Genomic DNA, 24,869 nt, shown 5'->3' with positions numbered 1-24,869 from the left:
GCTACATTGTCGCACAGGTATCTAAATCAGTCAAGATGCTAAGCAATATATATTTGCTAAGTTTATAGAGCTCTTCTGGCAAATGTATTTTTATTCCGACGTTTCGACGTCCTATGCAGGTCGTCTTCATCAGGGTAAATAACACTGAATGCCTGTATAGGACGTCGAAACGTCGGAATAAAAATACATTTGCCAGAAGAGCTCTATAAACTTGATACTATACCTGGCAGCAATAGCTTATTTATATATTTGTTAACTTGCAGTATCCTTTCACTGACCTGTTTTCTCGTTTAGGTGAATTTCACGTTTGGCGAGTTAAGTATATTAGGTTCAACCTATTAGGTTGTGTAGCCTTAAGCCGAAACTAAAAACGTATGGATACATTTCTGACCATTGCAGTGAAGTTGTAAGTATGACAGCCTTAATTTGAAACTATCATTACTGATTGCAGCGTGATGTATATGCAACATGCTGAGCTATGTGCCAACAAAGCTCAATTTCTATCGTTAGATTTTACACCAAACTTCATGTACCCGGCTTTCAGGTGTGTCATTTTATGTTTTAGCCATCTTACCCAAAATATTGGCAGAAAGGACAAAAAACAGTGTTTTCTGTTCAGGTGAGACCCACCAATAAAATGTTTTGTCACAACTCACATTAATAACCTGCAATAAATTATTTTGTTCCTAAAATGAAATTAGCGTTGAAATGTACAAAACTTCATCAAATATACACAATACTCTTTGATGAAAGAAATTTAACGTTAAACGGTATTCACTGTGTAAGTGTACAGTTTATCAGGTATTCCCAGTTTATGAAAACGTATAATAATACAATAATTGCTTTTATATAGACAAAAAAAAGTATATATAGACAAATAATACAAAACCATTGCATTCAGGTATATCGTGTTCATTCGCTAATTTCGTTGATTATTTCCGCAATTTGGCGGCCTCTTTTTCCAAATATGATATTATGGTGATGAGCATCCAACCTCACAATCTTCACGCGGCCATCACATATTTCGCCTACGTCATAATCCTTCGACTGCGCTCTCGACTGCATCACCACCGTGACGTCACAAGTGAGACGTGACGCCGGGACGTAGTTAGTGGCAACTTTTAAACCCTTAGCAAAACGGAGCAACGACTTGGTGAGGTTGATTCTGAAAAAGACATTTATTAACTCAATAGCCTATTTTGTGTCCCATACCGTGGAATTGTTCTGAATTCATTCACCTTGAGCAATCTGGAGAGATTTCCCTGACCATTCGGACCATTTTATCAATTCGATCAATAGTGTTTGAACTTTTAGACAAAACATTAAAAATGTCTTGAAAATCGCGATTTAGCAGAAGTTCCCTGACATATGTCGTCATTGCGTTAAGTTCCACATCAACAAACTCTCCGGCGTGGTTTAAATGAGTCTGAAAAAAACCCAAATGGATGCTGTATTGACAAAAGTTTTCCGCATTACATTTAAAAAGATAAGATATTTCTTACATCAATTCTCTGTGGTATGAATGTGTGGGAAGAATCGATGAGGACAAGGTTGATCTTTTCAGCTTCCGTTTGCATCTGTAATGCCGTTTCGATTGCCAAGACAGCGCCGAAAGAAAATCCTACCAAGTTCACAATACGGCGATTTCCAATTTCTTTGCCACATTTGTTTGCCATCTCCACAATCGACCCGCTTGTGTCACCATCTGTAGCTTGAAATCCATACGCTGGTGCAGCCAGGAGCGATGTTATGTCTTCGTAAAGATAAGTACTTCGGCCCAACGCTGAAAAAAAGAACCAAGGCGACAGATTTTCTTTTGAGTCGTTTAACTTGACACAAAAACTATTCTCCGGGCGCGGTTGAAGCAAATCACAAATTCGTTTGAGTATCTGACTCTTGGGCGCATCGTAGTCTTCATAATCATCCTCGGCATCAACGTTGACAACATTGGAGGTTTTTGTTGCAATTGTGCGTTCAATGTCCTGTAGGCTCATTTGAGGCACGTCCTCGACAGAAATAGTAACGTCATACTCTTGCATGATTTTTTGACTAAGCTCGATGCACATCAGCGAGTCCATGCCGTATTTGGACATGGTTGAAGTAACGACTATCTCAGATGACGTCTGGAACATAGATGGCGTGGTACGGTAAGTTCGATTTGTATTACGATGTAGGGGTAATTCAGACATTACTTTTGTATGTTGTTACCTTTAATCCGAGTATATTTGCAATAATCTCTGAGACGGATTCTTTTCTTGACTTTTCTTCGGGCTTTGTGTTCGGAGCAGGAACCAAACTTGAAACAACAGTTGCTGTATCGTCTTTATTGGTCAGAAAAATGTCCAAGTCCTGCCATCAATAAAAAATAAAATTAAAAAAACAAGATTATTACTATACATAATAAGTTCATACAATGAGAATAGTGCAAAAAATAAACCTTTATGTCAATTTTTTGAAGCTTTTTGGCCACACCAGCAATACATCTAGGTGAAATTTTAAACTCTTATTCCTACTTAGAAATGAAACCCCATTATTTCCTCTATTTTACTTCAACTCTAGTGAAATACACTAATGAGTTGCAACTCTATTACCAACCTACGCATAAGTATATGGGACTGACAATGTGTAATTGTAGATTACTTCGCCATGGGAAAACCAAACTAATTTTTAAATAATCCATGAACGTTACATAAAGTTCGAAACATTTACCTTAAGACATAACCGCACGGGACATGGTACCACACCGGCAATTGTTGCTTGGATGTCAGCAGCCATCCCAACTTCACCAATCGGCCCCCACTGAATTGCTAGTCCCGGCAATCCGTCTCTTTTTCTCGCTTCACAAACTCGCTCCATGTATGAGTTTGCGAGTCCGTAGTTTGTTTGCCCGATGTTCCCCCCAGCGCTCACCACTGACGAAAATGCGACGAACCAGCGAAGTTTCTTGCAAATTTTGCGAGACACTCTATAAATGCAACATTTGCTGAAACAAGCGCCAAATATTGCAGGTTAGTTTCGATAATTAAACGCGGGAAAACTTACCTGTCCAGGCAGTCTATTCCCAGACACTTGGGATTATAAACCGTTTCAAAATTTCCTTTGGATTGGTTTACGAACAAGCCATCTCTCAAGGTCGCAGCGAGGTGAAATATCCCACCAATGGAATCATTCAAAATCTTGCTGACGGCGATCCTGTCTGTTATGTCAGCGCTTGAGATATCGACCTTTATGCCTTTCTCTTTCCAGTCGTTTATGAAGCTGTCCTGGTAAGCACTACTGACGCCTGTCAAAAAATGTTAGAATTTATATCAAGCAATTGTCTCAGAAACAAGAAAAACGACTAAAATGTTGATAATGGTCGCATCTCAAATTAGAATCTGTTGTACAAACCTCGTCGACTTGAAACAATTAAAAGGTGACGAGCCCCACGACCAACCAACCAATCACAGACTTCCAAACCAAAACCACCAAGTCCTCCGGTGATGACATAAGTCAGATTCGGGTCACAAACAGTTCTTAACAAAAACAATTAGTTTATACATCTAAACACAGGAGTGGAATGAATTTCCGAATACCTTGACTTTAAATTTGTATCAACCTTGCTTCCAACGTGAACAACTATCTTTCCAATGTGTTGGCCCTTTGACATGTATCTGAATGCTGATTCCACATCGTTCCTTAACAAGGCATATTTTGTAGGCCTTTTTTAGTTTGAATATAATTGAATTACCTTGCAAACGATTTAACTTGCAACGGCTTAACCACACCAAATCGTATTCCGTCGCTCACGTGACTTCGCACGTCTTCCCAAATTTGTTTATTACAAGAAAATAGAGAATCAAGCAAGATGCCGTGGAAAGTTATGTTGCGCAAGAAATGAGACATTTCTAAAAAAATCGACCGGTAAAAGATTTCCATCCCAAGACGTCCACAAGAAGCAAATGGACCATATTGAAAATATTTGAACATTATTCTATCTAGTGTGTGGTGAGTTTCTTACCAAGCAGGGAGTTTTTGGCCAAGTCGTGTTTTCCGATTTCAAGAAACCTTCCGTTCTCAGCTAAACATCTGATGCTCGCCTGCAGTTTTTCACCGGATAAACTATTCAGCACCACATCTACTCCTGTAAATTACAAAATATTTAATTTGGGAGCTATTACAAGACACACGAATACCTTTTCCGTTAGTGCAATGCATCACGTGATCTTCGAAGCTTAAATCTCGGGAGTTAGCGAAACATGAAGTGTTTAGTCGAGGAAAACGTCGCATCAAAAACGCCCTCTTGTGTTCACTCGACACAGTTGTAAAAACACGACACGCGTTACTGAGCGCGATTGCAATAGCAGCTTGACCTACTCCACCCGCGCCACTGTGGATCAAAACTGACTCGCCACGCTTTAGTTGCCCTCTGATTATCATCGCGTAATAAGCAGTTGAGTAAGCGACAGGAATAGTAGCCGCCTCTTTCATGCTCCTATCATACAAAATATGGTAATTTAATGTGTTGTTTGCAAATTTTATGCAAGATGTTTATGATTTTACCAATTATCGGGAACTTTCCACGTAAACATAGGGTCAACTCTAACGTGAGTGGCAAGACCCTCCGCTGCAACTAAACCCATCACTCGGCATCCTGTGTGATCGTAACCGCTGAATTCGAGACCAAGCAAAGTTGAAAGTTTACTTTGGTCACCTACCACAAAGAAGGATTTAAAAAATCTGTACTTTAATAATTTTGGCTTTATGTTTATGACCACAAATACCCGGAATGGCATCCCGAGGAAGTTTTCCCGTTGCAAGCATGATGTCACGGAAATTCAAAGCAGCAAACTCAACTTTGTACAAAGGCGAAGTAGTTTGAAGAAATGGTGAAATAACCCACTTTAAACTGGACAGATCACCAGGTTTTTCAACTTCAACCAAAGCTCGACATTCCTCAGCCTAAAATATTGTACTAATTGTAGCTTAAAGTTGACACAAAAATGTTTGGAAAGTTGCTTGATTCAATGCTGTACTACGTTTCATAATTTTCTGCCGAATATGTACCTCTAAATGAGACGATTTACATTCCATGTTCTGAGCATTGTAACTGATTTGGTGGAATGCGCCCCACTCGCCATGTTTCCATACATTTGTACAAATGCTTGTGTTGCATTCATCCGCTTTACCATTTCCCAAGATCACTCTAAATATAACAGCTTACAACTCATTGACATACACAATGCATAGATATATTTTAAATCTTTAACCTTATTTGTTTTTTGGTTTCCTTTCGTAACGATTTTGCCAATCCAATAACTCCGGATGTTTCATCATTGGCTGTGAGAATAATGACTTTGTCCTCGTTCGATTTCAGATTTCTCTGAAAAGCGAGCAAAAGCAACCGTTTTTTATAAAATTCTCAATCCATGCAAAAATGCAAATATACCTGAAGGGGTTCCAACCACTCGAAATTATTTCCAACTTCGATGTGACATTCTTGGGTTAATTGTTTTTTGTTTTGACGACAAAGAATTAACTCGCTGCCTAATTGATAATCAGATTTTCGAAGCAGAATTTCGAATTTTTGTTCGGCGAGGTGATATTTTATCTGTAAATATAGTATTAAACCTGACTTTCAGTTAGTTTAGTTTTTATTTGATTATTTACCTGTTCGTACGTAATTTGTGGGAATGAACTGTTATCATTATAAACTGCCTTGGCCAATTTATGAAATACAGTTTCTTTTGAATTTTGGTGAATCAAAAGCATGCCATTGTTGTTTCTCAGCTGCGATGCCACCACTTTAAGCAAGCTTGTCGAACCTTCACAACATATATTTTACAGATACTTTAACTAACTTCCAAAACTCTTAATTCAAATACAACACAAAACAAACATGAGATATTATACCTTTTGATATCGGATTGTGCATCACAATTAAAGTGGGCGAGAATTGGTTGAGATTCAACTCAAGATGGCTGGTATCTCCGTGACACTCAAACTCTTTAAAATTCAAGGAAATCTCTGGGCACCATTTTTTCCACGAACCAACGATATGAAATAAATCTACAAAACACCAACGTTCTAGATGTAAATTCCTAACATGATTTTGATGAATATTTGTTTTACTCGCCGTGTTTATTCTTAGACTTTGGCTGTATTACAGCAATTCTATTCCCAGTACTGACAAAATTTTCTGCAGCGCAATCGAGAACAGGAAACAAGATGTCGCTGTTCGACAAGCAATATGTCAACAGTGGGTCAAACACAGGACCCTCATATTTCAGAAAATGTCTTTCTCCTTTAGATGCTTGATCTAAGTTAAAAACATGCTTTAGTCTACTTAACCACAAGTTGTCAATACTTAAGCATTATATGCTCACTTTTTTCGAGAAATTCGTTTAAAATTTTATAGAGACGCCCCTCTGGTTTCCGAACGTTTAAAGCAGAGAGAGTATTTACTGATTCAACTCTCGTAACACCAAACAGGGACTGGTTGTTTGAGACAAGTTTGGCCACTTGGTTTTTTTCTAAATCAATTTCCTTGTCCAGTTTTGACAAATTTAATTGATTATGGGGCACGAAAACTTGTTTTGTCAAAGTCGTCTGCATTTTGGAATGTCTCGTTACTGTCGTTGTGTGTACTCCATTAAGCTCCACAAAATCACCGATAACTGTGCGATCTAGGCAACTGTAGAAAAATCAGTTGACGTATTTCTGCATAGACGATGCAAGTATTTACTTTTAATTTACGCGCTGATCATTAGTAGCAAAATATAAAATTTAACATTTACCGATCATGAAGTGTTTTCAGTGTCAGGTTTGTCTGCTCAAGTGGAGTAATGCGGATTTGACGAATCCTTGTTGGCAACTCCATTTGTTTTGATTCCCGCAACAAAATTGCAAACTGAATCAAAACGTCCAGAAGAACCACATAATTTCCCGTAAACATGATTTCTCCAACGTCCCCTTTAATGACAAAGTTTGTTACATTGATTTAATAACTTTAAGTAGACTTAACGTTGCAACTTTCTGTTTATACGGCAAATTGATTGGGATCAGAAGACACTACATTGCAGGAATGATGCGAATTTTGCAAAACTGAAAAACTGATCTATCTGTCCACTGTGCACATGTTTATTTACATTAATTCAAATTAATTGTAAAGGAAGTGACGAACTGTGGTTGTTAAATGGCATGTTTACAACATTTTATCACTTAGCATCTAAATTTGTCAAACTAGTTTGAACAGCTGTTATGCTATTAAGAAATAAATTCATTTTAACTTAACCGGAGCACAAAATGTTTGATGGTAACACGTACATAGTTGACATGCGCCACCTAAAAAAACATTTCAGTGTCTACCATCTTGGATAATCGTAAAGAATTTAAAGTTAATGATATTTGGAAAAGGTCTAATGAAAGTTACCTTTTAAGGACAAGCTTCGTATTTGTTTAAACTGGGTTTGGTATTGAAATCCCGTCAACGTTAATCTTTTGTAAACCTCATCGTGTGTCAAAGGTCTTGCAATAACTTTTTCCGAAGTTGCGATCGATTTAATTGATCCCCGAAATTTTTGGATTTTTCCAGAACAGGACAAAATATTGTTTTCCGTAATGCGAAATTCGTTGGTCGAAGCCATAAGTTGAACTGCGATGTCCACAGAACCTGCAAAAAGGATGATAAGATATGTTGATAACTAATGTTTTTTTGGTTGTCAATGCTGTTTGACGTGACCAGTCAACAACGACAAGGTGATCAACATATTTATTAATCATGAGGATCAATGTTTCATTTCCTTCTAGTTGTCACGTTTTAACAAACAAGCTGCGGCATTTTAACTATCGATTTGCCACTTGATAAACTTACCCTTTTCAGGAAGAACGATTGCTGTATGAACTGTTACATTGTCAAATTGGACTGGAGTTTCGTCCATCGTCTGACCGAGGTAACTGGCAAAAGCCTTCCAAGCGAAAACCAAATGTGCGGCAAATGGCAATAAGGCCCGGCCATCAATGATGTGATCCCACAAATATTTGTATTCTTCTGACTGTTGATCTAGGAACAAAACTCAATCAAAAATACAAATTCGACTGTTTGACCAACAATACAAGTTGGGTGCACACTTAGTCGAATCATTAGCTTGTCATTTGTAGATACACCGGAAGGAGTATGGAGAAAATCTTCAAGTGCTGGAACCGGCCAAGACTGCGAATGATTCCAGTCGAACAATCCATGAAGTGAAGCTCGTTCAAGATTATTGCGAGGAATGATTGACTGAAGATTCAATTCAAACCCATTGCAATGTAATTCACCAAATGCCTTGCCAAGTGAAAGGATTCCGCTAGATTGTTCTTTGTGGGCCATAAATACATGAGATCGCATTGGAAGAGCTCGTTTCAATATTGCCTAACATTGTCAAATATATTTGTTACAGTGGCCTAAAAACAATGTTATGGTATAATCTTATCCGAACCTGCAAAATTCCATGTGATGCAATTTCTACAACAACGGCGTTTTCCGGAACATTTTTCAATGCTTCGTTGAAGCGGACTGGGCTGCGTAAATTGTTGGCGTGGTACTCGGCCGAACAATCCAAATTATTTGATCCATTTTGCGAAGTTGAAATCCAACGCGAGGATCGTTTTGAAACATTCGGTATAATCTACGACGTACAAAATTAGTTTGAATTATTTACAAACAGGAACTTAATAGTTTGTTTGTACCAAATAGTTTTAACGTACAGATTTCAATAGATTGAGAAACTTTGGATAAACCAATTCCATATCTTTTGAATGAAAGGCAATTCCACCAGTCGAAACAAGTTTTGCGAAAATTCCCTGACTTTTTAACGTTGCCACATATTCCTCAACTTGTTTCTTCGCCCCAGAAATTGTTACCGATTTTTCAGCATTGTCACATGCCGGTGCGACACCTGGTGGGCATTGATTCAAAGCTTCTTGCCAATTCATGCCTGTGCACCAAAAAAGGGCAATACTAGCATGCTAAAGATACAAGAAATGTATTGTAAGTTCATACCGACAGCAGCCATTGCTCCCAATGGTAAGTTTGTCTCTTTAATGCATTTTCCTCTCAAAAACGCTATTTGTATTGTTTGTTCCAGAGTAAGACAACCGTCCGCGTAACTACAGCCTAATTCGCCCACTGAATGTCCAATTATTCCGTCAGGCTTTATACCAATGGCAGAAAGAACATCAATTAATCCAATCTGCAAATAAAAGAAGTTTTTTTTAAACTGGTTTTTGTATCTGTTTCCAAAGTGCGTAAATCCAGTTGTTGATGTCTTATCAACGTTTGGATTAAAATGTGTAAATAGCCAAATGAGTCACCTGAATCGCAACAATGCCGACAAATGAATTGATAACGTCGTCATAAGATTGTTTTGTAGCATTCTCCAACAACGAGCGAACATCAAACCTATGAGGCTCCAATGCTTTGTTACACTGGTCAATAGATCTTGAGAAGATTGGAAGTTGAAGGAAATCTCGTCCCATTCCAACCCACTGACATCCCATACCTGTTGCAGGATAAAAATATACATGAAGGAATTATTATTTAGATCAGGGGTCACCAATCTTTTGAAATCCGAGGGCTACCTTAAGATAACCAAATGGCTCGAGGGCTACCAGTTCAAAATATTAACATAAGCATGGTAAAACAAACCATGTTTTGTGGGTAGCGTGTAATCACCGCAGTTTTGACGAAAGCAGGGTTAATTGTGAACCACTGTTCACACTTTACATTAATGTTTTCTGTTCTGTTATTGCTGACTTTGAAAGTATTTGCACATAGTGACGCAACCAAAAAAAATGAGTCAAGACAACATCGAATTCTCACCAAAAATGGCGATATCAGCCGTGAGTAGTGCTTCTCAACTCTAAGTCGCGATTGAAAAGTGGGTTGCTGGTTGATTTGGTTGTCGGTTAAGTAGTTTACAAAATATTTTGATAACTTGCATCTTCCGAATGCAAAAAAATATCATTTTAGGCTTGATATTTGTGTCGCTTCAAAAAAGCACTATTGCCAAACTTTGCACGCGTTTTGGTGATCACACTTTGAAACTATTGTATCTGTCGCAACGCTTTGTCGGCCACACAAAAACTAATGCAGGGCCGCATGTGGCCAGCGTATTTAAGACCCCTGGTCTACAACATTTTAGCGTACCACTTTGTTTGCTAACTGGTATTTATCACCGCGCGTATGTTGTAACAGACAGACGAATGTCATGAATGTTACATAATGCTTTGTTAGGTAGTAATGGCCCATGGTAGATAAACGTGTTGCATTACTTTTAATCTACATAAGGCGCAGCATTTTGTGTAAACTAGAGGCGCAACTGGGTATTTCCAGAACCAGTCTCGCGGGCGACTGGAAAGGATCCATGGGCGACCGGGTGCCCGCGGGCATAGAGTTGGTGACCCCTGATTTAGATTATGAAAGTGTTACAAATTCTAGTTTAAAGTACCTGAGAAAACAAACCATAGTTCAGGTTGTTCCGGGCTGCTTTTTTTCCAACCGTCAGCAACTTCATTGTTCGCACAAGCCACAAATCCTCTGTATGGATGAAGTTTAGGCGAAACTTTCATCGTGAGATTTTCCACGGAATTAAGCAACTGTTTGAAGTGGTCAACTTTTTCTGCATATTAATCAAAATCAGTTTTATACCATACCACATACGTCAGAGTCAAAATTTTCAAGCAATAAAACCTTGTACTCCCTCCATAGTCCTGGATGTAAATAAATGTATGCCCAACAATGATGATAGATGTGCCGATACATCAACTTTTTTTCTCTCCCTCTCCAAAATTACATGAACATTTGTGCCACCAAAACCAAACGAGTTAATTCCAATCACGCAAGTTTCGGGTACAGATGTTGCTTGTGTCACCACATTCAACCGGTTTTCCCGCAGACCTATGTACATTCATCTGTACAGTTACTATACATGCACTTAATATGCATGTAATGAACAACACTCACTATACAATACAGTTCAAGTACCTGGTACGTTTGGGTTGGGTTCGTTGAAATGAAGGTTTCCTGGAATTAGCTGATGTTTTAACGCAAGGACACATTTAATCACAGCACACAAGCCACTGGGTGCCTCACTGTGCCCCATATTTGACTTTACCGAACCGATAAAGAGCGGGGTTTTCCTTCCATTGCCACAAAATATTTCATCTATGACGTTTAGTTCTTCTTTGTCGCCAGCCTTGAAATGTTTTTGGTTTTAGTTCAAGGATAAGCTACACGTTAAATCAAAACGCGGCCAACCTGAGTTCCTGTTCCATGGGCTTCGATGTAGAAAACCTTACTGGGTTTTCGGCCGCAACTTCGGTAAGTGTCTTCTATTAGCTTCTTTTGCTGTGGACCTACGACGATATGAAGTAGTGAGTTTTCTGTAACTTTGACCCAAATCAACTTTTAATATTTTGACAAACCTGACGGCAACGTTATTCCTTTGGGAGTATGTCCATCGTTGTTTGTTTGTGCGTTTAGAACACGACAGTAGCTGTGTTGCACCATAAAGTCTTTACATATAAACACAGCAGCGATCGATTCTGATCTTGCGTAACTAAATAAAAACATACATTCAGATTATATCTACTTGGACATGTTTTCTGATTCTACGGATCAGGAAATGCAAGGGGTATTTTTATTTTGCCTTTTATTGAAACCGATGGGCAAAGCAAATAGCAAAGACAAAAAACTGTACATATAGTTTGGTGGTATAAGCATACTGTTTATTTGTTTATGCTAATTTCAGAAATTGTACTTACCCATTTGCATTTGCGTCGAAACTTTTGCAGGCACCATCTGGTGAGAGCATTTTCAATTTATTGAATTGTACTGAGATTTGTGGTTTCAGTGTGAGATTACTGCCGGCCACCAGCGCTGCATCACAGTTGCCTTCAAGAATTGATTGATAAGCCATTTGCAAAGCGAGCAAGGAAGACGAACAGGCGGTGTCCACAGTTGCACTCGGACCTACGGTAGAACAGATATCCTGTTGAACTTAATGATATGGTACTGTACATTTACACCACCAGACAGCTTCATATAAGAAGACTCGAGCGTTCCTATACTTTTAAGCTAGCCCTACCAAACTACTTTTTTTCAGCACAGGGTTAAATAAATGTTGCGTTACTGTGTGTGTTTGGTTACCACAAACCTTTAAAATCAAATTGAAAACTAATCCTGTTTGCCAACATCGCTCTGTTGCTTCCAGTCAATCCATAACCGTTTTCTGGGTTGCAATCGTTCAATAACACTTCACATGCATCGTTACTGGAAACTCCCACCCACACACCAGTTCTTGATCCACGTAATGTTTGATGATTTTGACCTGAAACAAAAAATAAATAAATCCCAGTTCCGAGAAGAGGGTGGTTTGATTGTTGAAATCAGCCCACCCAGTAATTTATACACATTTAATGAAGATCAAAAAAATGTATTTGGTATAACTATGCTATGACACCGTTTTCTTTTACGAACCCGCATCCAAAATAGCTTCAAAAGAAACTTCTAAAAGCATCCGAAGTTGTGGATCCATATTGCTTGCTTGTTTGGCATGAATGTCAAAAAACGCAGCATCAAATTCGTCCACACCCAAAACAGTTCCTTTCCGCTTTGGCAAACCAAAAAGACCTAAGTAAAATGATGTGGCACATGCGTTACGCTTTAATTTTAACTTTACTCAACTGTGGATTAGGTATCACAACACTAAACACGGATCTGTATTATATGAGTCTTAAGATAGAGTTTTAAAGAACGTGGACTATGAACGATGCGGACGTTTCAACAAACATTTTGGTGAATACTTATGTGCCACCACCAGTCATACATATACTGTCAATCACTTTTACCGACCTGATAACGCCTAATAAGCAAGTATATTTGTTAATGCAAGTAGCAGCTAGTTTCACGATGGCTGGATCGTTATAGTTTTGTTAAATGATGTGCTATGTGTGTGTTTTGTTTAAAACAAAACCAACCTGCTTTCCAACGTCTATCGTCTTCAGTCACCATGTCCTCGCCCGAACAAAGTTTCTCCCAAAACTGGGAAACGTTCGGACAATCGGGAAATCTCCCAGAAACTCCGCTGATGTAAATTTTGCTCATTCTAAATTGCTACGAGCGTTTGTTTTTAGGCCCAAAGCACCTACAAACAACTTGTAAAAGACTTATCGCCTAAAATACCTTAAAGCAGCATTTAGAATATCAATGCCGATGTGTTACATTTACCACCCGAACTGTAATTTCACTAGCTTTAACCGGTTAAAGGCCGCACAAAGCAGATAACATAAATTTCTTATGATCCAGTGTCACTATGGCGCTGTACACTAGACTGCCTTAAAACTACTGGTTACAAAAATAGGCAATTTATCAACAAATACGAACGAATGTCCTATAATTGTTCGCAGGCCGGAAGGAAACCGTATTAATTCGGCAAAGAGACAAAACACGTCTGGTAGTTCTGTTTAAACTAGCACACGTGACAAGTTTTCGTGAAAGCGTTTTTCTTGTATCAACCAGGCTATTTTTATGTCACAAAATTAAACATTTTTTTTGTCAAACACTTTGTCTACGGCTCTATGCATTCACTTGAATTGAGTCGAGTGGCATTTCTTGTTCTTATTATGTCAATATTTGCTGATTTCTATCAATACATTTTTTCACATCATGACATGTGTTGCAATCTATGGCGATGTGTGACCTAACAATTAACCAATCTATTGCGTTGTGTGTCGTAATAATTAACCAATCTATTTCGTTTTGTGACGTAACATTTTTTGTCTAGTTGTTGTTAGGGTAGACTAAAAGCCTGACTGTGCTGACTGGCCTGATTTCGGCGGCAGTGTTTCACAAAATATTTACCCGATTCGACGATTGGAAAAGCCCTGACTTGGGTGATGGAGAATTGGGTTAAAGTTAGGGTCAGTTTAGGGCTAGGTTAGGGTTATGGTCAGTCCGAAAATAGATTGTGAAACATTGCCGCCGAAGTCAGGCCACTCAGCACAGTCAGACCAGTCAGGCTTTTAGTCAAACCCGTGTAGCGGTCATGATATTAATGTGCACAAAGTTTATGTTTAACGTTAGCATGTTGTTTGCAATAATGTTGCACAGCATGTAGGGGAAGTGTTTAACCTCTTTATAACTGGATGTAAGTGTTGGTATTTCCGTTCTCATGCAAGTCATAAGATATTTTGAGTCATTTTGTTATTCTAGAATGTTTTGCACAAACATAAGGTGTTTATTCATCATTACGCATAATTCCTCTTGTTTATACTGTCATTTCCGTTTCAAGTTTAAAGTAGAACACAGCCGCTCGTACTTGAGAAGAAGCATAGCAGCTCGGTTCGAGGGCGCTATGACTTTATAAATTGCACCTTTGACATAAAATGAATTCTATAACTTAAAGGAAAAAAGGTTTTACGCAATAGCCAATATTTTGCTCTACTGTATATAGCTTATTTTCGACTTTGTCGCCGGTGAATTCTGGGTCTATTCTTAGACTATTTTTAGTCTTCTGGTAGTCTATTTTGTTCTATTTTTCTCCCTTTGGGGGTGTGGAAGCTGATTTAATCGTTCGCCTTTAAACGTTTACTCAAGAATACAAAGAAATAAGAAACACTCTGTGGGGCTGTAATCAGTCAGCTGTAATTGAGATGCAAAGATCAGACTCACCAAACAATTTGCAATGAATATTGTAGTTTACACTGTAGCCGCCTTTAACAAGTCGTCATCGAGGCAGAGGTGTTTAGTTCCTGGCTTCCATGAGACACGTTTCTACGTCATTTGCTTCATCATTCGCTTTAAAGGGGCCTTGTTTTGTCGTGTAAACCACTGGTCTTTAACTTTCGAAAAAAAAGACTTTTAACTAAAAAAAACGTCGAAAAAACACTAAAAACACTTAACTATGTGTCGACGATTTGCCAAGCAGCTACCGAGTGGAAACTATCTACCCTGTGAAAGATTTAACAAAATAACTATAGTTCATTGGAAGCAAGCCACTTTGTCTACCAAAGCAACTAGCTTTGGGTTTACCATCTTTGTTGATACACAATCCCTGAAAAATTTATCTCAGTTGCGTTAACCTTTTTTGCGTTCCAAACTTCGTTTCAAACTTAAATATATGTTCCTGGCTTGCAAATCCATTTATTTCTACCTTTCCAAAACAGGTATACTTTGCTTGCATTTCATCTGTAAATTTGAATTTTCGCTTAGCCATTTTCAACATTGCAACAGTGCGGTAAAACAACAACAAAGTTGACATTTTAGCACTAAACAAGTTCTTGTAAAAATTTTGCCGGCGTATTAGTTAGGGACAGGCTCTTTTGTGCGTATCACAAGGTACTCTGATCCGGTAGAGCTGCTAACACCATACGTTTCAGGTGATCCAAAATTACCTAATTTTTAAAACGGTATATCTCAAAAAATGCTAACGGTTAGGGCTATTAAGGTCGGAATAAGGTATAAGCATTTAAAATTCAATAAAACTAACCCAAAAAATTAGTTACTAATGTAAAATTTTCAAACATTTGCATCCTAAACCAACCCCTCTTTAGCCGCTAAATAAATAATTCAGCTCTTTACGCCACCTATCGAAAATTAAGCACTTTTGGATCACCTGAAACGTATGGTGTTAGTAGCTCTACCCTCTGATCCTTGTCAATTACCTTTCTGCGTAGGCTTCTGTTTAGTTGACTGAGTTCCATAGCTCTCACTATCCTTGAAACAATAAGCACATATATCAGGGGTTGCCGATTGATAGGCAGTAACCCTGAAACCGGTAGTGTCATCGGTTAAGTTTTTCTCCGTTGGTATATTTTTTCATAATACCTAAAAACATCTTCTTTTTTTTATTGATAGTACATGCAAACCATAAATATACCTTATCAAAAAAAAACTAATCCTGTTCGTCAACATCGCTGCAATTAGTGGTTAACGCAATGGTTCTTAACCGGTGGGAAATTTTAATTTAATACAATATTTTCCGCAATAACATGTAAGTAGGATTAACTTCACCTACTTTTACAAGGCGCATAACATGCCAAAAATCGTTGGTTACGTCACAGACATTACTAAAAGTATCAATGACTTTGTTATTGTTCGCGAATAAATGCATTTGATCTGTTCATTGTGATGCAATAAATGACTAATGTAAGCACATGAAATTTTTCAAAATTCCAAACAAATTTACTTTCTCACGAAATCACTATTCAAACTAAAGAAGATTGCAGTATACCTTTAAGGTCCCGACCAAATCGCTTCACAAAAAAACGATTAAAGAACAATTTTTGTGGTTAATGTTGGTCACAAAACATCATTATAAAAATAACAGAGGGGGAAATTCGAACTTGGTGATTTACTTTAGTGGGAAGCCACACCAAAAAGGTTAAGAACCACTGGGTTAACGTCTCAAATGCATCGTTACTGGAAACTCCCACCCACACACCAGTTCTTGATCCCCGTAATGTTTGTGGATTTTGACCTGAAAAAAAGGAAACCAAATAATTTAATAACGGATTATTCAGTTTCAGTTTGGGAACAAATAAGAAATTTGGAATGATATTGAGCAATTCCAATCCGCTGCATTCAAATCATGTTTAAATAAAAACGTCTAAATATCACAACTATCTTGTTGTCACAAATATCTACGCATAACTGCTTTTGTACAACAACAATTTGTAAAGAACTGAAAAGCAACAAATTGTTGTTTAGATCAGTGGTTCTTAACCTTTTTATAACGGCCGAACCCCCACGATATTCTTCAGCCTTTGGTCGAACCCCAAAGTCACATCCTAGGTTTTTAACCCATTTTGTTTGGTGGGTCATAATTAGTTTTTGTTCAAACGTAGTGGCAACAGTTACTGTTTGTCATTTTGTTAAGTTCTGACATAATGATACAAGCAACTTTTGTTTCAGGATTGCTATAATTTCGGCATTTTTTGGTTTTTACCAAAATAAAGCATTGTATTTTTAGCATCTGTACACAAACATGAAAAAGATGAAGTAATAAATTTTTGCTACCAACAAAATTTCGTTGTTTTTCTGCTTACAATCAATACGAACAATGCTCTTTGTTACGTCAAAAAATAAATTAAACCTTAGTGCAGGGGGCTACATTGCGTGGAGATCAGCAAAGTGTTTATGATGTCATAATCTATATTGTGAAGCTTGAGGTACCTGTTTTGTTCTTATTCTTTGCACACAATAGGCGTACAAAAAGCCTGACGCATATGGTTACTATAGGCTGGTACTCTTTTTAGTACCACAAAAACTGTTTAGAGCAGTTTAAAAATCAAAATATTTAGCAAAAGAGTTTTATTTACGCTTCGGCCGCCAACACGTATATTTTAATAAACATGTTTATGGACCCTGAAGTTTGACGAAAACGAGTATTTGTATTGCACTTCAAAAAGACCTTCGACGAAACCCCTGATTCGGCGTTGCCGAACCCCGGTTAAGAACCACTGCTCTAGCCGCAGACTAGTGAAGCCCTGGTTACCCAACACTAGGTATGTTTTATGTTCTTATTTGATTTGTGTTGAACTTGTATTATTATGTACCTAACCCATCACTGGACTTATTACAAGTAATTGGAAGCCATTTCAAATTTAAATGGAGCTAATTAATGTGGATTTAATTCGGAGCCTGTGTATACTGTTCAAACTGCTTGATGTAAAATTCGCCACGACGTCATAATGGATGCGTATCACTATGTAGGGCGGGTGCGTTTTCAAAAGGGTCCGCCTAGTGCAGTTGTTCCCAATCCTATACGGATCGCGTGCCACCTGACGACTTTTTCTATCGCTGCGTATCACTTACACGCAGGGGTGGCCAACCTTCTACATACCATTCGCCAACTTTTTAACATACTGTGTTGGATGCGCCATAAATGTCTCGTAACCCCACCTTCTATGACTACTTCTTGTATATAGAGAGAAAGAGAAAGAAACAACTTTTGCATAAGAAGGTTAGTAATAAGAAATAAGAACTATTAAGTAAAAAATAACTCTGATAAACTATATATATATATATAATTAATAGGGCTGGCTTACTTTATTTATGTATTAGTTTATTAATTTGATTTTCATGATTATCAAAAGAAGGCAATGCGCCACGTTTGGCGCATGCGCCATAGGTTAGCCACCACTGACTTACACCCTGTGTAAATGCATAGCGCAAGAGATAGGTCCATTTTTCTTGACCAGACTGGCATATTTCTGACACCAGCAAAGTTAGCAATTTCAAAGGAATGTCTAAAACACGAGTTTCGCCCCAGTCTGGGCTAATCAGGTGAGTTACAACTTGAATCTGACTTAAAGTTAGTATTACAGAAAGCTACTTGCGTACCATCTGAAAAGCTTCGGCGTACCACAGGTTGAAAACTACTGATCTAGTGTGACGAACGGGGCAGGGCCAGGCTGCGCACCTAGCGCTAGCGGTCGTTACGAATGCAAAACAAAACCCAATCTACTTTCGATCGTCTATCGTACTCAGTGACCATATCAACACAAAAGTTTCTCCCAAACTGAAAAACGTTCGGACAGGGAAATTTCCCAGAAACTCGACCAAAAACGATTTTTGACGAGTGTTTTGCAGCATTTGATTTTTTGTATGTCGAAAACTTAACATACTGCTTTTATGACCCAGAAGGCCTATAATGAAACGAAATGCATAAAAACGTTAGTGTGTTTTTCAAAGTTACGACCCCTTGGTCGGATGAAACCCACCAAGACCATTCTCCGACCTCCGACCTGTACTTTAATTCTATACGTCAAATCTAAAATATCGTTTTGTCGAAACCACACAAAAATACAATACGTGCCGAACACGGGTATGCCAGGTATGTCAGTCGTATCCGGACATAAACCTCGGGTAGCCAAGAATCGGACAAACGTTAGTCATGCATTATATGCTTTTAAAATATTATTCTGAACTTTAAACCAATACGTAACAAACAACTATAAAACGTTCGCATTCAGTACAATTACCAATTGGCTTAGAGCAGCATTGCAATTTGCAGCATTATAAAAAGCACAACACTGTTGTTGCGAGAGGTGCAGGTACAGGGTCTCTTTTTTATGATGATACAATGCCGAGTTACCGCTGCAAACTTTAATGTAATCTCGCCCTTCCTAGCGGCAAAAAAAGTTATTTTGTGGCGTCCATGCCCCATAAACTTTCCAACATACCCAATGTCTTTAAAGAGCCTAAACTATATGCAACAATTAAGTTACTACTTACTGTCATTTTTGCTTTTGCATAGGGTGTGTTGCTTGACATTCGTTGCCGGAATTCTTGTCACTATTAAAACACTTTTAATGTCCAGATTTTAGTGTCTTGTACTAGCCCAGTGGTTCTCAACCTTTTTTCTTTCGTGGCCCACTTTCATTGCACAAAAATTCTGTGGCCCAGTAAATTTTTATGAAAGAAAGAAACAACTATAAAGTAGGTTCAGAACAAAAAAAACTGCAGGACATATTTCAAACAGATAATAAGTTCAAAATATGTTAATGCAAAAAATCATAAAACAGCACTTTCCCTTCTTTAATCAAGCACTTTCAGTTATGACCGAATAATTGGACAATTAATATTCTGCTATTATCTGGCTTTATTGTTATCACAAAGTAGTTTATTACATCATAAACATACGGGGTTGCAGAAACTCAAAGTAACTTTATACCGTAAATAGAATAATTCAAATTAATTTACATTCCTTCTCAATTCCTCCCCAAGCCATTATTCTTGTAAAATTGAGTGTAGTGACACAAATGAAAATTCTTAAAAAATGCTTTCTATTTGATTGGTCTGTGGCCCAATCAAAATGCTTACATGGCCCACTGGTTGAGAACCGCTGTACTAGCCTAACCTGCAGCATTTTTCACAAATCTTATCCTGAAGGATCATAAAGTGTACGTTTTACCTGTTTCTAGCCTGTTGAAGCTGCCTATATTCATATGAGAACAACTTAACAGCATGAATTAATAGCTATTTGGTAATTTTTGCGTCGTAAAATCTAACCATACTCTTTCAAAAGGACCTTATCATGTGGAACGTTTTGTGTTTTCTAATTAAGAAACAAAACTGCGCTTTTTGTGTCTGATAATCCTATTTTGTCAAAATGGGACTATTTGGGTTGGTAACAGTCAACAATATAACCAGGGGCGGCTCGTGCTATGATGCTGCGGAGCTGCAGCACCCCCTAGATATTTTCACCTAATATTCCTACCACAACAATACAGATAACTTTCATGATACTTATTTTTTATTCCTAAGTATGATTTTTATAAGTATAATTTCCGCCTTGATCGGCATTTTTTTCATTTAAATTTTTTTTTTTCATTTAATGCCAATTATGGCATTAATATGTTATCTATGGTGGAACTGCAGCTCCAGTTTCATGACGAATCGTGACGTTTCATGACGTTTTGCACTTGTGCGCATGCGCACTTGGAAAAGCTACATGCCGGGCGAAATAGGCGACTGGGTGCTGCGGCTCGCGCAGCTCCACCAATCACGCAGCGTGTGAACCGGCCGCTGTAGCTGTGTTGTCTGTTCCGGGTTTATATTGTGCTCCAAAACCAAACCCGTTTGCTATATTCTTAGTTCGACAGTGAGCAAAGTTAAACAATTTTTTTGCCATGTTTTAATTTATTTGTTTGAAGGTTAGTCGTGAATTTTTAAGATGACTGTAAATGAGCTTCGGTTTTTGCAGTTATCATTGAATTAGAAAGTGTATCTACTACCTTGAAAAAGAAAAAGGTCATCTAACACTTTGAAAAGTCACGATTAACCTTTACAATAAAAACCTGAATAAAAAGTTAAGAAAACTGGCATAAAACATCTTCTATTCCAAATATGACATGCAGGAATAAGCAACCACAAGAACTACTCACACTGTGAAGTTAAATGCCTCACTGAAATTCAGGCAATATTAAATGCAGAACAAACAATTGCACAAGCAACAGGAATTTTGAAATACCTTAGTGATGACAACACAAGCAACAGGAATTTCGAAATACCTTAGTGATGACAATTTCAGGTTTTGGTTTCTTAACACACCATGTGGACAGTATTTGCAGCCAAGTGCAATCTTGTGTATTGATATAATGGACATTATATGTTTCTTTAAACAGTAGCTGCTAAATTGCTTCACTGGAAATGTTTCTTAAGAATGAACATTCTACAGGGGAGATAGTAGTGACCACCAAACATATCCTGTTGTTAGAAAAGTTACTGAAACTTTTAAAGGAAAAGCCAGTTAGCCAGCAATTTCCATGAGTCTCTCAAAGACAGAACGGTTCTTGAAAAAGATGTCAACACTGAAAAGGATGCAAACTTTTCTAAGGAACACCATTATTTCCAAAAAGACTTGCACTTGCATTGATAGAACTAAATAGCAAAAAAAAACATTTTCTTGGTTGTCATTTGGAAATCAAGGAAGAAGCTATCAATTATTTTGCTTAAACTATAGCTTTATGATTCATTTTGGTTGTAAAATAGAAGCACAAGGTTTAATAATATGTTTTAAATTTGAGTGAGAGTGTTGTAATTTTCAAAGCTTGCAGAGTTTCAAAAAAGGAATTATAAGCTATTTGCCACCAAATAAAGCAGCAAGTTTAGCAGTAAGGAAACTTACAAACAATTAATAGTTGTACACAAAAATTAAGAAAAGATGTTTAATAAACAAGTTCTGACACAAATGTAATGTGGTTGTTGAATCTGTCAGTTATGATACAAATAAAAAGCTTTATGGCTAGTTTTTTGTGTGGCAATTATAATCTGTGACGTGTAATGGAATATGTTGAAAATGCTGATTGTGGCTATAAGGTACTTAAATGATACATGACCATATTAATGACTGAATAGCAAGTGTGTTAGTTAGTAGTCATTGTTATAACCAGTTTTACTTAAATGTTGTCCAATTGAAATACTTCGACCTTTTTCGACTCATTTATTAATAATTTTTTTCTATATACTGTTGTTGTGTTTTACCGTATTTACAACCGCTTTGTTTCGAGTCTGTGTTACGTGCGTTTTTGTGCCACATTATTACTGCATGTTATTGAGTTTGACCTGTCGCTGTGCAAGTAAACAAAATTCCCCAATGATACCGTCTGCTGTTTACACCCGTGTACATTATTGCGTAACAACCATTACGTCACAATGGAGTTGCTAATTAAGATTTGTATTACTTGTTTTTCTACACAAAACAATGACCAGAAAACTAGAAATGTGGCTTTTCTATATATTGCCAACTTATATTTGTCCAATAAAGGCTAAAAATTGGAGCAGCACCCCCAGAAATTTTAGGCACGAGCCGCCACTGAATATAACGCAGGTCTGCTGTCGTTTGAGATATTGATATAAAGTCGTCCGGAAATTTGCTCACGCAGATATGGTAACACTAGGCTAAGTGATGTTAATAAAGAAAGGAGTCAGTTTTTAAGATAAGTTTGTTTCCCTGTTTTTAAACTGTGGCATTTCATGGCTTGCTGAAACATATTCTTTCTTTTATGCACAATAAATATTGGGTAACTTTTTGGGGCTGGAGGGGGGGGGGGGGTAATCTACCAAGAGCAGCAAAAAGCATAAACGGTAATGAATACAATAAAGTGCAACAAACTATATTCAAACGCATGTATTTTTTTTCAGAAACATTGTTTGCTTACTGAACACAGTAAAAAAACTACACACTGCATCAAATCAGTATCTGTATAAGTAACACACAGTGCACACAATCAAAGGTATGAAATGTTGGGGTTAAAAAGTTGTCCACTAAAAGGAAGGGCAAATCAGGATATAACTTATATATATATATATATACGCTGAACATGGTTATTGGTCAATTTAAATAAGCTCTTCTGCTTCATATTTTTCAAGAATTTCATTTATTTCAACATAAGCCTTGTGCATATTTTTTGGTATTGTCTCGAGCCTCTCCTCAATTATTTTAGAATAATTAAAGGCTCTACCAGTTTTTCCAGTCGACTTCTGTTGATTTGCCAAAGTTCTGGTTGTTGCTTGCAGGACTTCAGTTCGTTTTTCCTAAAAAAACAACGACATAAGTTTCTACAAAGTGTTTTAAATGCTTCAATATTTTTTCAATAACACTTTTTACTCAAACTGGAGAAACTTGAGTTGAGTTGACACAATACCAAAAAAAACAATCAACTAAAAAAAAAGAAGAGAAAAGTGAACTTACCGAAAAATCATTGTTGGCTGGTTTTCTTCTGCGTCTTTTGATTACCATGTTAATTGATGTGCCAGTATAAATAAGTGACCTCTTTTTAAAATTTGCTTTTAGTGTTAAATCCAAACGAGAAGTCGGATCTAATTCTTTTGCTGTTTTAGGGTTGTTTACTAAAAATTACAAAGCACTACTTAAAAAATAAACAAAAGATTGTAAAAAAAACACAAATCCAAATATACCTTCTATGTCAGCAGATGAACAAAATGCTGAATGCACATTTTGTTGTTCAGATATCATAATCTCTTTAGTTAAATCCTTCGACAACAAATTGTCTGTATTTGTCCTTTACAAAACCGAGAGAATAGGTTTGTTATAAAAATGAAGCATAAAACATGTAGTTTGTATACCTGCGGTGTTGTGTATAATTATCCAAAAACGACATGCTTAAAAAATAGGGCCATGTTGGTGTTGGCACAAATCCGGACCCACTTGGTTTTTCCGCCTCCTTTTTTCTTCGTACATATGCGTCTTTCATGTTTAGCCACGTTTCTTTCACATTTTTTCCTGGTAAAAAAGAAAACATAAAGTGTTAAATACTTTACATTTGCATTTAATACAACCTACAGGCTTTTGAATGTACAACAAACCCTTTGTAAAAGCAATTTTATGGGGAACATATTTAACATTTCCATCACCAGTGAAAAAAACTTACCTACATTGTGTAAAATTAGTTCAATTACCTGTTAAACCAAACTCTGCTCCAATTGAATCCCAGGCATTGATAAGGTCTTTTACGTCATACAAAGGAGGTTTTTCTCTAACTAATTCAATCAATTTTTCCTTGCTAAACTCCATTTCTTTTGTTGAGATCTTTCTAAAAATAAACAAAATCATGATAACTCTTAGGTGCACATATTATCACTGTTTGTAACAGAAATATCAACCAGTACTTAGCCTATATGAAAACAACAACTATATGGACATATAATTTCAAAAGCAATACGATAATAATACAACATTGTTCAGAATTAACATACCATGTTGCTTTATTCGCAATTTCCTTTTTCTAAAATATGGTCAACGGCATTAACTACCAGAAATAAGTTATTAACTGCCTCTTTTGTGACCCCTTTGTTTCCCGGAAAGCTATTGTTACTTACATTATTTGCTTTTTGTATCCCGCTGTTATTCTGAGCTCCATGCAAGTTCGAAGTCTGTATTTTTGCCGATTCAGAAATGAAGCCCTTTGCATATTATTTCACTTTTATCCATTTGCAGAAACCAGAGGGCTTGTCATTCGTCCCGAATGGCCTCAATCCGAAACGGTCCCCCAAATTTCTCCAGCGGTTTCCCAAAATTTGGACTTGCAACTACAACTACAGTTTTTGGTATTTAAATGAAACACTTGCGGTCTCTTAAAACTACTTAGCGGTCACCCAAACCAAACCTTAAAAAAACCTGACTAAGTATATGAAAACAACAACTATTGACATATAATTTCAAAAGCAATACGATAATAATACAAAAATTTTCAGAATTGACATCCCGTGTTATTTGTAATTTGCCGTTATAAATCACATTAGGAGTGACACATCCGTTTATGCATGTCAGGTTACAGACCGTTTTTCACATGCATTTACGCACGTTTACGCAATACGCAGT

General features: G+C 37.2%; 3 protein-coding genes across 4 annotated transcripts; all 3 read right to left on the bottom strand.

Moving 5' to 3' along the window:
- Positions 1-210: 210 nt before the first annotated feature.
- LOC145229789 (fatty acid synthase-like) lies at positions 211-6,051 on the bottom strand. Its single transcript, XM_080095116.1, has 18 exons — positions 5,893-6,051; positions 5,650-5,804; positions 5,429-5,590; positions 5,250-5,362; positions 5,047-5,185; positions 4,764-4,941; positions 4,543-4,693; positions 4,176-4,474; positions 4,001-4,123; positions 3,731-3,887; positions 3,576-3,677; positions 3,391-3,515; positions 3,043-3,283; positions 2,710-2,965; positions 2,209-2,349; positions 1,503-2,123; positions 1,239-1,426; positions 211-1,165 (listed from the first exon to the last, which is right to left on the bottom strand). The coding sequence occupies exons 1-18, from the start codon at positions 5,912-5,914 to the stop codon at positions 913-915; spliced, it is 3,426 nt and encodes a 1,141-aa protein (XP_079951242.1). The 5' UTR covers positions 5,915-6,051; the 3' UTR covers positions 211-912.
- A 16-nt stretch (positions 6,052-6,067) lies between these two features.
- LOC145229788 (fatty acid synthase-like) lies at positions 6,068-13,199 on the bottom strand. Of its 2 annotated transcripts, XM_080095114.1 has the most exons (19): positions 13,000-13,199; positions 12,500-12,652; positions 12,177-12,350; positions 11,785-11,992; positions 11,446-11,579; positions 11,279-11,376; positions 11,006-11,216; positions 10,712-10,918; positions 10,470-10,640; positions 9,334-9,521; positions 9,023-9,212; positions 8,728-8,957; positions 8,460-8,648; positions 8,110-8,392; positions 7,853-8,041; positions 7,412-7,651; positions 6,777-6,951; positions 6,366-6,673; positions 6,068-6,298 (listed from the first exon to the last, which is right to left on the bottom strand). In XM_080095114.1, the coding sequence occupies exons 1-19, from the start codon at positions 13,124-13,126 to the stop codon at positions 6,108-6,110; spliced, it is 3,666 nt and encodes a 1,221-aa protein (XP_079951240.1). In that variant the 5' UTR covers positions 13,127-13,199; the 3' UTR covers positions 6,068-6,107. The 2 variants fall into 2 exon arrangements, with proteins under 2 accessions (XP_079951240.1, XP_079951241.1); XM_080095115.1 differs by lacking the exon at positions 6,068-6,298 and having other exon boundaries at positions 6,606-6,699.
- Positions 13,200-22,846: 9,647 nt separating this feature from the next.
- Positions 22,847-24,075, bottom strand: LOC145230406 (uncharacterized). Its single transcript, XM_080095833.1, has 5 exons — positions 23,948-24,075; positions 23,615-23,771; positions 23,447-23,550; positions 23,220-23,377; positions 22,847-23,062 (listed from the first exon to the last, which is right to left on the bottom strand). The coding sequence occupies exons 1-5, from the start codon at positions 24,060-24,062 to the stop codon at positions 22,865-22,867; spliced, it is 732 nt and encodes a 243-aa protein (XP_079951959.1). The 5' UTR covers positions 24,063-24,075; the 3' UTR covers positions 22,847-22,864.
- Between the last annotated feature and the right edge of the window lie 794 nt (positions 24,076-24,869).

The sequence above is a fragment of the Phallusia mammillata genome, chromosome 5 (assembly GCF_965637545.1).
Source record: "Phallusia mammillata chromosome 5, kaPhaMamm4.hap1.1, whole genome shotgun sequence".
NCBI lineage: Eukaryota > Metazoa > Chordata > Ascidiacea > Phlebobranchia > Ascidiidae > Phallusia > Phallusia mammillata.
This window is presented reverse-complemented; position numbering and strand designations above follow the sequence as displayed.